Here is a 15,963-nt window from a genome sequence, read left to right as displayed (position 1 = left end):
CTTCTTGTGAGCCCCCAGGGAAACCCATTACCACAGAAGACAAGTATTTGTTGCACCATTTTTTTTTTAAATAAGGCCAGGTGTGGTTACTTACAAAGAAAAGGTTAATAAACGATAAGTTGAAAAATAATAGCTGAACAAGGACAATAAAGAGCAGTTATTGAGGATACAAAATCTTTAAGCCAATAATTTGAGTAAGGGATCAAAGTCATCTCAGAAAATGTCTTTTTTGTTTGTGTAAGCATTTCTTTTCAAGTGGAAATTGCTCTGTTGTAAGGTGTCTTTAAAACAAAAAGTTAGAAATACCACAGACATACCTTCTATCCAGCCTTTGTTTTGTCTGTGAACTTGAGATTCTAAAGAATGGTGTTGGATCCTCTCAGCTCTCATCTCCTCATTTAGAATGCTTATTTGGAATGATTTTTTGTTGTGGTTTAGTTCTGTCTGCTTTTTAGTGATTCAAGCTGTGGCAACTTTCCACAAGTTCATTTTGGAAGTGAAATGCATTTATCAAAAGCTACACACAGAAATGCAGCAATGAATTTCTGTGCAGTCCAATCTACGGGCAAAGGCTTCCACTGTTACCAGTGAGAAGTAAGCTGAGTCTCAGAGGCAGAGTACTTTTACTGCAAAGATATATCTTTTTATTTTTTCTTTGCTGCAAACTTATTTTGTAAAGGTGTCCTGTTGGGTTCAGCTATGTTACTTATCCCCAGAAGCAGTCTTTCAGTAAAGCAGTGTCACATCTTGACAGTGATTGTTAATTTGAAAAGATTTTGTGAAAGTTCTGTTCCTTAGCTACAACAAGCTAGGCCAAGGTTGGTTTTCCAAAGCTGGCTGGCCTGCTGTGTGCTTAGCACATGGTTCATTAGCCCTTATAATCAGAATCGATTGCATGTTTTTGTATGATGTATAGAAGGACAGGGATAGATACTGCCTGATTTCAGGATAAAACATTCTCAGTAATGAGGAGAGAAAACTTCAGTTTCATTGATTTCGAATCCCAGCTCCTTTGTACTTCCATTGATATCAATATACCAGTTCATGGTGCATGAAATAGAAAAGGTCAAATTGATCTTATCTTTGGAATATATTATTGAATAATCTTGTTTCGTTTAGTTAATTCAAAGGTCCACCACTTTTTTTGTTAGTCTCCCATAAATGCTCAAGAGTGTCATAACAGTAAGTCTTTACCAAGAAGAAGCAGAGCTTGAAACAGAGAATATGGAATAAGAAAATAAACATCTCAAAAAATGTTGACTTGCTGTCATATTCCTAAGGTGATCAATCTTTGGAAGGCCTAGAGCTGAGAAGAAAATACAGAGAGGACAAAAACTGTAGTAGGCATGAGGTTTATTGGCCATAGTATTTTTGAAAGTACATCTTCAAACAAAATAGATGTCATTTTCAATTATCTTTGTGGCCAGAGAAAAGCAACAGTCACTTTAGTACATGTGACATCATCACCACATCTAGAAAAAAATAACACGACTATGATACATCCTTGGATATACGAGGCTGTTCCAGTGGTGAGCATGAATGACCTCTAAGGGTCCAAATTCATTGGATTCTTAAGCCTTTTGGGCCTTAAATCTATGAATACACCATCTTCCCTCTCCCAATTGATGGCACCCAGAGTACACTGAAAAGTGGTAACAATGGGCTTAGAGTTTCTATTCTATTTGTCATACATAGAATGGTAAGCACTTTATATACATAATCTCATTTAATTCTCACCACCGTCCTTTTAAAGTGTTGATATATCCCAGATTTTCCTAAAATTAAGAGTGGGTGTATGGTCTTACCATCCCTGTCAATTTTTGAGAGAATGAGCCCTAATCCCTGTTTCAGATACCTCAATATTTGGCTAATGGGGATTTCTGCTCTAGGTGTAGGTTGTCATTCTCTGCAAACTAAAGAATTATTCTGACTGATGAAAATCACCATGTACTCTCAGTGACTTTATCTTAGAATTTTTGCACTTATTCATATGGAATCATAGGCTTTGGCTAGAATTCTCAAATGGTATGCTCCAAATAGGTTATAAACATATTAAATAATGATTCCCCTTATTTCTTGGGGCATCAGGACTAGGGTCACTTGGTTCTGGGTCAACATGTTTCTTGTGTACACATCATTGTCTCTGTGCCGTAGTGAGACAGATGTGCAGAAGCATTGCCCATGGTGAGGTGGGCCATCAGATGGGCCTGAAATCCAATCAGATGGTGAGAATTGTGTGTGTAGCTTGGATTAGGCTCCTTGGAATTCCTAGGAATGTGGAAGGAAGAAATAAAATGGGCTTCAAGGAAGGGACGTTTATTGCACCCAAGAAATCTTCTGTTTCCTTCTTCAAGAGTGTTGACATTTTGCTTAGATACTATTGTTGCCTTCTACCAACTTCTGTAAAGGCTTTGAGAGAGCTGGCAATAAATAAAAGATGCACAAATATGTATACATATATATACACACACAAATATAGATGTAAACCCATATATTATATACATATGTTTGAATAATATAATACTTAATCCTCTGTGAGACTATATATAGTATGATCTGCAAGTAGAAAAAAAAATCTTAGAGAAAGTCTATTTGAATTGCTTTAGAATTTAGGGGCATGAAATCTGAAGGACTTAACTTAAGCTAGGAAGCAGGAGCTTTTGAGAACAAGTTACCAGTCTATAATTGGTATTCAAGGAAAGAGCGTTGGCATAGTTCCCTTCATTTTGATCTTACCTCTGCTTCCCAGGTTATCTGCCAGGCTGGGTTAATCATTAAAGGCTTTAAATTATATAGAAAAACAGATTACTGAAACTGGTGAATATTGTCCAATCAAATAATGTGAATCTGCTAAACTGTAATTGGGGTTTTTCCTAATTGAAATTTCAGCAGATTTTTTTCCCCTGACAACCACTGATAACACCCCCAGTGACTTTACTTAAGATCAGATGTGGAAGGAGCTGGAAGGACCCTTCCCCATGAATATGAAGGTTGTAAAAGGGTGGGATGCACAGTTAAACCAGTGGTTGTTAAGAAATTGTTCATCTGTAGGTCTAATAGAAGAGAGAACAGACAGCCCTGTTTTTCCCCATTTATGATTAGAATTTATTCTTTCAGAATTCTATCCTCTTAACTTTTTTTTATATTGATACCATGACACAGATGCAGTTTTGGTTCACAAGGGTTCTTGGCCACAGAGTCACAATTCTGGACATTTCCTCCTCCTTCCAGACTCCTCTACCTGCAATGGTGGGTCTGGAATTCCACGACTGCAAACTGTTCCTGGCTTTCTCCATGACCTATAATACCTTAGGAAAACTTAGGACACCACGTGGCCTTCCAACTTCATGTCCTATCTGTAAATAGAAACGATAGTACTTACTTTGCTCATTCACAAGGTAGTTGTGAGGATCCTCTGAGAAAGCTGATCAGGAAGAGCTGTTACTGGGGTCCAGCCCCAGTTGGATCCAGGGATTCCCTTGGGAGGACGGCATTGGTGTAAAGGATAGCACAGCAGAGAGATCAGAGGCGTGATATGACTGGTTTACATGGGAAACTAATGAAGTTCATGACACCGAACTTGCTAGGACTATGGAGGCCGCAGGCAGTCTCTTGAATCGCGGAAGGTGCCCCCTCTTAGGCACCTTCTTGAGTGGGTCTTAGAAACCCAGGCAAATAAGTAGTCTCAGAGAGCCCCCACGCTCCAGTCATTCATCCTGAAGGAAGAACAGAGAAGAAAAGGAAAGAAAAGGAAGCAAGAATGACACGGTGAGACCAAGCCTGATGAGCAAGGCCCACACTTTATTTTCCAAAGTAGTTTTTATACCTTAAGTTGTGCATAGAGGATAATGGGGGAGGGGGGGTAGAGTCATGCAAGGTCAGCAGTCCTTGATCCTTATCGAAGCCAGGCTTTCTTTCTGCAAACTTATCTATGCAAAAGCTTTAGGTGATTTGCATCATCTTCTGGCCAGGAGGCCTGTTAGCATTTTATGACCCTTTCTTCAGAAAACTTATTTTTCTCTAAAGGTGATTATTCTAAAGACAGGCGCCACCCTCTGAAAGCATTAGATAAAGTTGCATTCCTATAGGGCAAAAGTGTGGTGGGCTATAACAAGAAAAGAATTAACTCAAGGGTCCAAGGTTATAAACATTAAAGCTATTACTTACATTTCTATATACCAACTATATTAATCAATACACTCCCAGGGACATAGTAGGTAAGGCATATGGAAACTTGGCAGCAAGCATTAGCTCAACAAAGAAATCCTGTACTAATTCTATTCTAACAATTTTAACTCTCTGAGAAGATCTGCGTTGTTAGAATATCTTAAGCTTCCCGTACCTCTCACGGTTGGGAGGCTGTGAACAATCACATGCATAGCCGCAGGAATCTGAACAAACCTGTCAGGCAAGCTAGAAAGTCATCAGAGGGGTTTGAATTGAAACACTCCTATTATGCCCAGGAGACTTATTAACTAGAGCTCTAAGCTAATTTTCTTCAGAGAAAGGTGGTTGGGGATAGCCCCCCGTTAATGTCAGAGGAGTTGGTAAAAGTCATAAAATAGTAAAACAGACAGATTCTGGTTTTGGAGTAGACGCTCAGGCAGATCCAGGGGGGCCCTTGAGCCCTGACTCGCCTTGCCTATCAGGGCTCTCCCGCATGACCTTGTCATGGGTGGGAACTCCCGTGCTGGCACCCGGCAAGCTGTGAAATGATAAAACACAAATCTCTGTGATACAGGCATTACCTACCAACCCATCCCTTAGAGATGCATCAGGGCCAGGGACCCTGGGTGACAAGTTGGCGAGGCCCTGGGCTGGTAAGCACAGGATTCAGGTGCTGGTGCTGAGAGGACTCAGAACAACCAGTGTTAACTCAGACAAGCATCTCAACCTTCTTATCCCAGCTTCTTTTTGGTCAAAATTTCCATCAACTGTGATTCTGACAGAATGTGGTTCACTGGAGAAGGGAATGGCAAACCATTTCAGTATTCTTGCCTTGAGAACCCCATGAACAGTATGAAAGTGCAAAAAGATAGGACACTGAAAGATGAACTCCCTAGATCAGTAGGTGCCCAATATGCTACTGGAGATCAGTGGAGAAATAACTCCAAAAAGAATGAAGGGATGGAGCTAAAGCAAAAACAACACCCAATTGAGGGTGAGACTGGAGATAGAAGCAGGGTTCAATGCTGTAAAGAGCAATATTACAGAGGAACCTGGATTGTTATGTCCATGAATCAAGGCAAATTGGAAGTGGTCAAGCAGGAGATGATAAGAGTGCACATATACATTCTATGAATCAGCGAAATAAGATGGACTGGAATGGGTGAATTTAACTCAGATGACCATTGGATCTACTACTGTGGGCAGGAATCCCTTAAAAGAAATGGAGTAGCCATCGTGGTCAACAAAAGAGTCCAAAATGCAGTACTTGGATGCAATCTCAAAAACGACAGAATGATCTCTTTTCGTTTCCAAGGCAAACCATTCAATATCATGGTAATCCAAGTCTATGCCCCAACCAGTAATGCTGAAGAAGCTGAAGTTGAACAGTTCTATGAAGACCTCTAAGACCTACTAGAACTAACACCCCAAAAAGATGTCCTTTTCATTGTAGGGGACTGGAATGCAAAAGTAGGAAGTCAAGAAATACCTGGAGTAACAGGTAAATTGGCCTTGGAGTACAGAATGAAGCAGGGCAAAGGCTAATAGAGTTCTGCCAAGAGAATGTACTGGTCATAGCATACACCCTCTTCCAACAACACAAGAGAAGATTCTACACATGGACATTACCAGATGGTCAACACCAAAATTAGATTGATTATATTCTTTGCAGCCAAAATGGAGAAGCTCTACACAGTCAGCAAAAACAAGACTGGGAGCTGACTGTGGCTCAGATCTTATTGCCAAATTCAGACTGAAATTGAAGAAAGTGAGGAAAACCACTAGACCATTAAGGTATGACCTAAATCAAATCCTTTATGACTATATAGCAGAAGTGAGAAATAGATTTAAGGGACTAGATCTGATAGAGTGCCTGATGAACTAAGGACGGAGGTTCATGACATTGTACAGGAGACAGGGATCAAGACAATCCCCAGGAAAAAGAAATTCAAAAAAGCAAAATGGCTGTCTGAGGAGACCTTATAAATAGCTGTAAAAAGAAGGGAAGCTAAAAGCAAAGGAGAAAAAGAAAGATATACACATTTGAATGTGGAGTTCCAAAGAATACCAAGGAGAGATAAGAAAACCTTCCCCAGTGATAAGTGTAAAGAAATAGAGAGAAAAAATAGAATGGGAAAGACTAGATATCTCTTCAAGAAAATTAGAGATACCAAGGGAACATTTCATGCAAAGATGGGCTCGATAAAGGACAGAAATGGTATGGACCTAACAGAAGCAGAAGATATTAAGAAGAGGTGGCAAGAATACACAGAAGAACTGTACAAAGAAGATCTTCATGACCCAGATAATCACGATGGTGTGATCACTCACCTAGAGCCAGACGTCCTGGAATGTGAAGTCAAGTGGGCCTTAGGAAGCATGACTACAAACAAAGCTAGTGGAGGTGATGGAATTCCAGTTGAGCTATTTCAAATCGTGAAAGATGATACTGTGAAAGTGCTGCACTCGATATGCCAGCAAATTTGGAAAACTCAGCAGTGGCCACAGGACTGGAAAATGTCAGTTTTCATTTCCATCCCAAAGAAAGGCAATGTCAAAGAATGGTCAAACTACCACACAATTGCACTCATCTCACATGCTAGCAAAGTAATGCTCAAAATTCTCCAAGCCAGGCTTCAACAATACATGAACCATAAACTTTCAGATGTTCAACCTGGATTTAGAAAAGGCAGAGGAACCAGAGATCAAATTGCCAACATCTGTTGGATCATCATAAAAGCAAGAGAGTTCCAGAAAAACATCTACTTCTTCTTTATTGACTATGCCAAAGCCTTTCACTGTGTGGATCACAACAAACTGGAACATTCTTCAAGAGATGGGAATACCAGACCACCTGAACTTCCTCCTGAGAACTGTGTATGCAGGTCAGGAAGCAACAGTTAGGACTGGACATGGAACAACAGACTGGTTCCAAATCGGGAAAGGAGTATGTCAAGGCTGTATATTGTCACCCTGATTATTTAACTTACATGCAGAGTACATAATGTGAAATGCTAGGCTGGATGAAGCACAAGCTGGAATCAAGATTGCCAGGAGCAATATCAAGAACTGGAGATATGCAGATGACCCCACCCTTATGGCAGAAAGCGAAGAAGAACTAAAGAACTTCTTGATGACATTGAAAAAGAAGAGTGAAAAAGTTGGCTTAAAGCTCAACATTCAGAAAACTAAGATCATGGCATCCAGTCCCATCATCACTTCATGGCCAGTAGATGGGGAAACAATGGAAACAGTGACAGGCTTTATTTTCTTGGGCTCCAAAGTCACTGCAGATGGTGACTGTGGCCATGAAATTAAAAGATGTTTGCTCCTTGGAAGAAAAGCTATGCCCCACCTAGACAGCATATTAAAAAGCAGATACATTACTTTGCTGACCAAGGTCCATCTAGTCAAAGCTATTGTTTTTCCAGTAGTCAGGTATGGATGTGAGAATTGGACTCTAAACAAAGCTGAGCTTGGAGAATACTCTTGAGAGTCCTTTGGACTGCAAGGAGACCAAACCAGTCAATCCTAAATGAAATCAGTCCTGAATATGCATTGGAAGGACTGATGCTAAAGCTCCAATACTTTGGCCACCTGATGCAAAGAACTGATTCATTGGAAAAAGACCCTGATGCTGGGAAATATTGAAGGCAGAAGGAGAAGGGGATGATAGGGGATGAGATAGTGGGATGGCATCACCGACTCGATGGGCATGAGTTTGAGCAAGCTCCAAGAGTTGGTGAACGACATGGGAGCCTGGCATGATATAGTCCATGGGGTGACAAAGAGTCAGACATGACTGAGCGACTGAACTGAACTGAACTGAATACTTAGTCTAATGATAGAAGGATGGCTGTATGTTGGGGGTTTAAATGTGTTGTAATGGCACATGACATGGGCTTCCCAGCTCCATGACTTAGTCTCCATCAAGTTGCTTCTTCTCACCCTGTGCCTCACTCCTCCATTTCTAAACTTAGAAAATACTATTACTGAATATTTTACACTGAACTTGTAATTAACCACTTCTTTATCCCTACATGCATAGCTAAGGTGTCTAGATTCCTCATCTGTGATACCTGCTCACTCATCTTTTTAGTAACACCTGATGACTCCTGATAGTTTGGGATTCAACTCCTACTCTCTGAACCTCAAATATTCTAATCTGTTGAAACTAGTCATGCCTGCCTCAAAGGACTACTGAGTGTATCAGGAGAGCTGATACCTAGAAAGTTCTTATCAAAGTGTTGGTGCATGCAACAAATATCATGAGGGCCAACTATAATTTTATTTCTTTGGAAGGGAAAGCATTCCCTGCTGTTCAAACAAGTCTTTCAAGGAAAGGAGTTTAATCTTAAGAGCAAATCATTAAAGTTTATCTTTGGAAAGTATCCTTGACATGAAGGCCTCTGTATTTTCACTATTTCAGACATTTCTACTTGTGATTGGTGTGGTGGGTGTGATGGTGACTGCAATTCCTTGGATTGCTATACCTGTGATTCCCCTTGGCACCCTTTTCTTTGTTCTTTGGCGATATTTCTTAGAGACATCACGAGATGTGAAACGCCTGGAATGTACAAGTGAGTACCTGGGCTCTCAGTTTGGGATGACAGTGCCTGCTGGCTTCCATTTGTACGGCAATTAACCAGACCCCTGAAATTCCTTAGACTGTTCTGTGGAATTTCTTACTGTTAACATTAGGTGATTGAAAGTTATGGCCCCTGAGAGTAGGTTTGGCCCTTAAGGTAAATGGAGCTGATGGTGGGTCAGCTGCACTTTGCATTTTAGCCCAAGGAGGACAGATGTGAGCACCATGAGGACAGGGACCATTTCTGTCTTGTTCACGACACACTTCCTTACACAAGAGTATCCACCCTGTGAATACTGTTCTTGAAAGTATTTCATCATGTTGGAACTAATATAGAGGATTTTTATTCTCCTGAAGTTACCAGACCTGACAAGGAAAGGAAAAGATTAGGAGACCTCAGGAAATACGTGTCAGAAGTGATATATTTGAAAAATACATTGTTTAGCACATTCAAGTAAATTGTAATTGTTAAATGTATTGAAAAGATGTGTGTTAGTCATTAGTTATGTCGACTCTCTTTGTGACCCCATGGACTGTAGCCCACCAGGCTCCTCTGTCCATGAATTCTCCAGGCAAGAATACTGGAGTGGGTAGCCGTTCCATTCTCCAGAGGATCTTCCTGACCCAGGTGTTGAACCCAGGTCTCCTGCATTGCTGGTGGATTCTTTAATGTCTGAGCCACCAGGGAAGCTCTATTGAAAAGATAAGCCCTGTTAGTTTCAGGTTTGTTCTTTATCATTACCAGTATTTGGGTGATACCACACTGTTTGTATACCCCTTTCTCAAAACTATTTATATAAATGATGCTGAAAATAATCCCCTATGAGAACACAGGATGGGGATCTGTTCAGTGTGCATTTAGTTGATTACTCCATACACCTTCCTAGTTTTAGAATAATGGGGAACAGGGACTTCCCTGGAGGTCCTGTGGTTAAGACTCTGTGCTTCCACTGTGGGAGCCACTACTTCAGTCCCTGGTTGTGGAACTAGATCCTGCAAGGTCTTGGTTTTGGCTGCAAGGTGCAGCCAAAAAACAAAATAATGGGGAACACATTTTATGATTAATTATTCTATTCTACAGGTAATCACAGATGATGGAAGAATTGAATTTATGTCATTCTTAATGCATACATTTCATCAATATTAATAAATAATGAAGAAAATACATTGTTACATATTCTTTAAGTTATAAAAACAATAGCTAAAAAGTAAGGAGAGAATATGTTTGTAGCAGAGACCTCAAACATGAATAATTATTGCAAATTAATACCAACTTTACTTTCTAGAAACCAAGCCAAGAACAGAAGCATATTGAATCCTATGATTCTCTATACTTACTAAATGGAAAAAAGTTTCAGTTAATCCAGTCAAAGGAGTTTTGTGTGTGTGTGTGTGTGTGTGTGGCAATTGTGTGTTTTGTTTTTAATGGTAAACACTTGAGGTACTTATCTTTATTTGTGAAAAGGATAGTGATCATCAATTTCATAAAATCTATAAAAGAAATTTTCATTCATCAAGAGAAGCAGGTGACCTCCCATGAGGTCTGGTCTTGTGAGGTGTTTGGATGGAGGGAGAGCAGTAGAGTCCAAGTGTGTGTGACATTCTGCTGATGACTTGGTAGGATGGTAGGACCTGGGGAGGCAGAAGAGGAAGCGATGAGCTCCATCCAATCTTCTGTGTAGTCAAGGCTTCAGATGTTTTATACTTTGAGGCCATCCATGAAAGGAAGTCATTCAACAGTTTTGTTGCAAAGCAGGTCTATGGTACGTTCAAAGAGGGTTTATTCCAGAAAAAATGTTTGACAGAAATTTTTGCCTGGGACAAGGGCCATCACCCATTCATATGAAAGTGGAAAGAAGAATTTCTCCTGAGGCTTTTATCAAGAAGCAGTACAGAATTTTCTCAATATTTGTTCTGGAGAGTCTGAGGACTTTGGCACCATCACTGTGGAATATTTGGATTTTTTGCACCTAGTAGGCTGCAGTAAGTTAGACAATGAATTTAATCCAGGTACTCCTCCTGCACACCCTAGATAACCACATGTGGTGGCCAGTGGATTAGAACTGTTTATGTTTTCTCTCTAGCTGCTGGCGGTGGTAGTGTTAGGTCCCTAATTCAAGTCCAAGACCTCATGGTCTGCAGCACACCAAGCTTCTCCGTCCTTCATTACCTCCCAGAGTTTGCTCAAACCCATGTTGGCTGAGTTGGTGATGCCATCCAACTATCTCATCCTCTGTCATCTACTTCTCCTCCTGCCTTCAATCTTTCCCATCATCACGGTCTTTTCCAATGAGTCAGCTCTTCACATCAGGCAGTCAAAGTAGTGCAGCTTAAGCTTGAGCATCAGTTCTTCCAATGACTATTTAGGGTTGATTTCTTTTAGGATTGACTGGTTTGATCTCCTTGCAGTCCAAGGGACTTTCAAGAGTATTCTCCAACACCACAGTTCAAAAATATCAGTTCTTCTGTGTTAAGCTTTCTTTATGGTCCTACTCTCACATCTATATATGACTACTAGAAAAACCATCAGTTCAATTCAGTTCAGTCCTGTCTGACTCTTTGCAACTCTATGGACAGCAGCACGCCAGGCCTCCCTGTCCATGACCAACTCCTGGAGTTTACTCAAACTCATGTCCACTGAGTTGGTGATGCCATCCAACCATCTCATCCTCTGTTATCCCCTTCTCCTCCCACCTTCAATCTTCCCCAGAATCAGGGTCTTTTCCAATGAGTCAGTTCTTGGCATCAGGTAGCCAAAGTATTGGAGTTTCACCTTCAGCATCAGTCCTTCCAATGAATATTTAGGACTGATTTCCTTTAGGATGGACTGGTTGGATCTCTGTGCAGTCCAAGGGGCTCTCAAGAGTTTCCTCCAACACCACAGTTCAAAAGCATCAATTCTTCTGCACTCAGCTTTCTTTATAGTCCAATACTCACATCCATACATGACTACAGGAAAAAATATAGCTTTGACTAGATGGACCTTTGTTGGCAAAGTAATGTCTCTGCTTTTTAATATGCTGTCTAGTTTGGTCATAGCTTTTCTTCCAAAGAGCAAGCTTCTTTTAATTTCCTGGCTGCAGTCACCATCTGCAGTGATTTTGGAGCCCAAGAAATTAATGTCTCTCACTGTTTCCATTGTTTCCCCAAACCATGAAGTTATGGGACTGGATGCCATGATCTTTGTTTTCTGAATGTTGAGCTTTAAGCCAACTTTTTCACTCTCCTCTTTCACTTTCATCAAGAGAATCTTTAGTTCTTTGCTTTCTGCCATAAGGGTGATGTCATCTGTATGTCTCAGGTTCTTGATATTTCTCCTGGCAATCTTGATTCCAGCTTGTGCTTCCTTTAGCCCAGCATTTCTCATGATGTACTCTGCATGTAAGTTAAATAAGCAGGGTGACAATATACAGCCTTGATGTACTCCTTTCCCGATTTGGAACCAGTCTGTTGTTTCATGTCCAGTTCTAATTGTTGCTTCCGGACCTGCATACAGATTTCTCAGGAGGCAGGTAATGTGGTCTGGTATTCCCATCTCTTGAAGAATTTTCCACAGTTTGTTGTGATCTACACAGTCAAAGGCTTTGGCATAGTCAGTAAAGCAGAAATAGATATTTTTCTGGAACTCTGATGATCCAATCGATGTTGATGATCCAGTGATGATCCAGTGGGCATTGGCAATTTGATCTCTGGTTCCTCTGCCTTTTCTAAATCCAGCTTAAACATCTGGAAGTTCATGGTTCACTTACTATTGAAGCCTGGCTTGGAGAATTTTGAGCATTACTTTGCCAGCATGTGAGATGAGTCCAGTTTTGTGGTAGCATTCTTTGGCATTGCCTTTCTTTGGGATGGGAATGAAAAGTGACCTTTTCGAGTCCTGTGGCCACTGCTGAGTTTTCCAAATTTGCTGGCATATTGAGTGCAGCACTTACACAGCATCCTCTTTTAGGATTTGAAATAGGTCAGCTGGAATTCCATCACCTCCACTAGCTTTATTGGTCGTGATGCTTCCTAAGGCCCACTTGATTTCACATTCCAGGATGTCTGGCTCTAGGTGACTGTGATCACACTATCGTGGTTATCTGGATCATGAAGATCTTTTTTGTATAGCTCTTCTGTGTTTTCTTGCCACCTTGTCTTAGTATCTTCTACTTCTGTTAGGTCCATACCATTTGTGTCCTTTATTGTGTCCATCTTTGCATGAAATATTCCCTTGGTATCTCTAATTTTCTTGAAGAGATCTCTAGTCTTTCCCAGTCTATTGTTTTCATCTATTTCTTTGCATTGATCACTGAGGAAGGTTGTCTTATCTCTCCTTGCTATTCTTTGGTACTCTACATTCAAATGGGTATATCTTTCCGTTTCTCCTTTGCCTTTTGCTTAACTTCTTTTCATAGCTGTTTGAAAGACCTCCTCAGACAACCATTTTGCCTTTTTGAACTTCTTTTTCCTGGGGATGGTCTTAATCCCTGCCTCCTGTACAATGTCAGGAACCTCTGCCCATAGTTCTTCAGGCATTCTGTCTATCTGATCTAATCCCTTGAATCTATTTCTCACTTCCACTGTATAATCATAAGGGATTTGATTTGCATCATACCTGAATGGTCTAGTTTTCCCTATTTTCTTGAATTTAAGTCTGAATTTGGCAATAAGGCATTCATGATCTGAGCCACAGTCTGCTCCTGGTCTTTTTTCTGCTGACTCTATAGAGCTTCTCCAACTTTGGCTGCAAAGCATATAATCAGTATGACTTCAGTGTTGGCCATCTGGTGATGTCAATGTGTAGAGTCTTCTCTTGTGGTGTTTGAAGAGGTTATTTGCTATCACCAGTGTGTTCTCTTGGAAAAACTCTATTAGGCTTTCCCCTGCTTCATTTTGTACTCCAAGGCCAAATTTGGCTGTTACTCCATGTGTTTCTTGACTTCCTACTTCTGCACTCCAGTCCCCTATAATGAAAAGGACATCTTTTTTTGGGTATTAGTTCTAGAAGGTCTTGTAGGTCTTCATAGAACGATTGAACTTCAGCTTCTTCAGCATTACTGGTTGGGGTATAGACTTGGATTACTGTGATATTGAATGGTTTGCCTTGGAAATGAACAGAAATCATTCTGTCATTTTTGAGATTGCATCCAAGTACTGCATTCAGACTCTTGAGTGTGATGGCTACTCCATTTCTTCTAAGGGATTCTTGCCCACAGTAGTAAATATAATGGTCATCTGAGTTAAATTTATCCATTCCAGTCTATTTTTGTTCACTTATTCATTTCAATGTTCACTCATTCATTTCGATGTTCACTCTTGCCGTCTCCTGTTTGACCACTTCCAATTTGCCTTGATTCATGGACATAACATTCCAGATTCCTATGCAATATTGCTCTTTATAGCATCAGATTTACTTGCATCAGCAGTCACATCCACAACTGGGTGTTGTTTTTGCTTTGGCTCTTCATTCTTTCCGGAGTTATATCTCCACTGATCTCTAGTAGCATATTGGGCACCTACTGACCTGGGAAGTTCATCTTGCAGTGTCCTATCTTTTTGCCTTTTCATACTGTTCATGGGGTTCTCAAGGCAAGAATACTCAGTAGTTTTCCATTCCCTTCTCCAGTGGACCACGTTTAGTCAGAATTCTCCACCATGACCTGTTTGTCTTGGGTGGCCCTACACAGCATGGCTCATAGTTTCATTGAGTTAGACAAGGCTGTGGTCCATGTGATCAGGTTTGTTAATTTTCTGTGACTGTGGTTTTCAGTCTGTCTGCCTTCTGATGGAGAAGGATAAGAGGCTTATGGAAGCTTCTTGATGGGAGAAACTGACTGAGAGGGAAACTGGGTCTTGTTCTGAAAAAACCCTAGCTTTGACTAGACAGACGTTTGCCTGCCAAATATTCCACTCTCCTCTTTCACCTTCATCAAGAGGCTCTTTCATTCCTCTTCACTTTCTGCCATAAGGGTGGTGGTATCTGCATATCTGAGTTTGATATTTCTCCCAGCAATCTTGATTCCAGTATGTGCTTCATTCAGTCTGACATTTTGCATGATGTACTCTGCATAGAAGTTAAATTAGTAGGGTGACAATATACAGCCTTGACATACTCTTTTCCCAGTTTGGAAGCAGTCTATTGTTTCATGTCTGGTTCTAACTGTTGCCTCTTGACCTGAGTACAGGTTTCTTAGGAGGTAGGTAAGGTGGTGTGGTATTCCCATCTCTTGAAGAAATTTCAGTTTATTGTGATCCACACAAAGGCTTGAGCATAGTCAATGAAGCAGAAATAGGTGTATTTCTGTAATTCTCTTGCTTTTACTATGATCTGATGAATGTTGGCAATTTTATCTCTGGTTCCTCTGTCATTTCTAAATCAAGCTTGTACATATGAAAGTTCTTGGTTCACATAGTGTTGAAGCCTGCCTTGAAGGGTTTTGAGCATTACCCTGCTAGCATGTGAAATGAGTGCTACTGTGTGGTAGTTAGAACATTCTTTGCCATTGCCCTTCTTTGGGATTGAAATGAAAACTGACATTTTCCAGTCCTGTGGTCACTACTGAGTTTTCCAAATTTGCTGGCATATTGAATGCAGCACTTTAACAGCATCATCTTTTAGGATTTGAAATAGCTCAACTGGAATTCTATTACCTGCACAAGGTTTGTTTGTAGTGATGTTTCCTAAGGCCCACTTGACTTCACATTCCAGGATGTCTGGCTCTAGGTTTTTTATCCCACCATAGTGGTTATCCAAGTCATTAAGATATTTTTGTATAGTTCTTCTTGTATTCTTGCCCCCTCTTCCGATTATCTTCTGCTTCTGTTAGGTTCATTCCATTTCTGTCCTTTATTGCACCCATCTTTACATGAACTGTTCTTTTGTTATACCTAATTTTCTTGAAGAAATCTCTAGTCTTTCTTATCTGTTGTTTTCCTCTATTTCTTTGCATTGATCACTGAGGAAGGCTTTCTTATCTCACCTTGATATTCTTTAGAACTCTGCATTGAAATGAGCATATCTTTCCTTTTCTCCTTTGCCTTTAGAGTCTCTTATTTTCTCAGATATTTGTAAGGCCTCCTCAGACAACGACTTTGCCTTTTCACATCTCTTTTTCTCAGGGATGGTTTTGATCACCGCCTCCTGTACAGTGTCATGAACCTCTGTCCATAGTTCTTCAGGCATTCTGTCTACCAGATCTAATCCCTTGAATCTATTTGTTACTTCT

General features: G+C 40.5%; 1 protein-coding gene across 3 annotated transcripts in view; it reads left to right on the top strand.

The window, feature by feature from the left end:
* The window catches only part of LOC147361933 (ATP-binding cassette sub-family C member 4-like), a 217,818-nt gene that overhangs the window by 136,962 nt on the left and 64,893 nt on the right, over nucleotides 1-15,963 (top strand). For 2 of the 3 annotated variants that reach the window (XM_086330251.1, XM_086330250.1), the window contains exon 21: nucleotides 8,597-8,747. The exons of the other annotated variant lie outside the window; for it this stretch is intronic. In XM_086330251.1, the coding sequence (XP_086186377.1) occupies nucleotides 8,597-8,747 (151 nt within the window). The remainder of the gene's footprint in view (nucleotides 1-8,596; nucleotides 8,748-15,963) is intronic. 3 annotated transcript variants of the gene reach the window in all.

Source organism: Bos grunniens, chromosome 12, assembly GCF_055505025.1.
Source record: "Bos grunniens cultivar Pamir isolate PY7600 chromosome 12, Bosgru_T2T1.0, whole genome shotgun sequence".
Lineage (NCBI taxonomy): Eukaryota > Metazoa > Chordata > Mammalia > Artiodactyla > Bovidae > Bos > Bos grunniens.
This window is presented reverse-complemented; position numbering and strand designations above follow the sequence as displayed.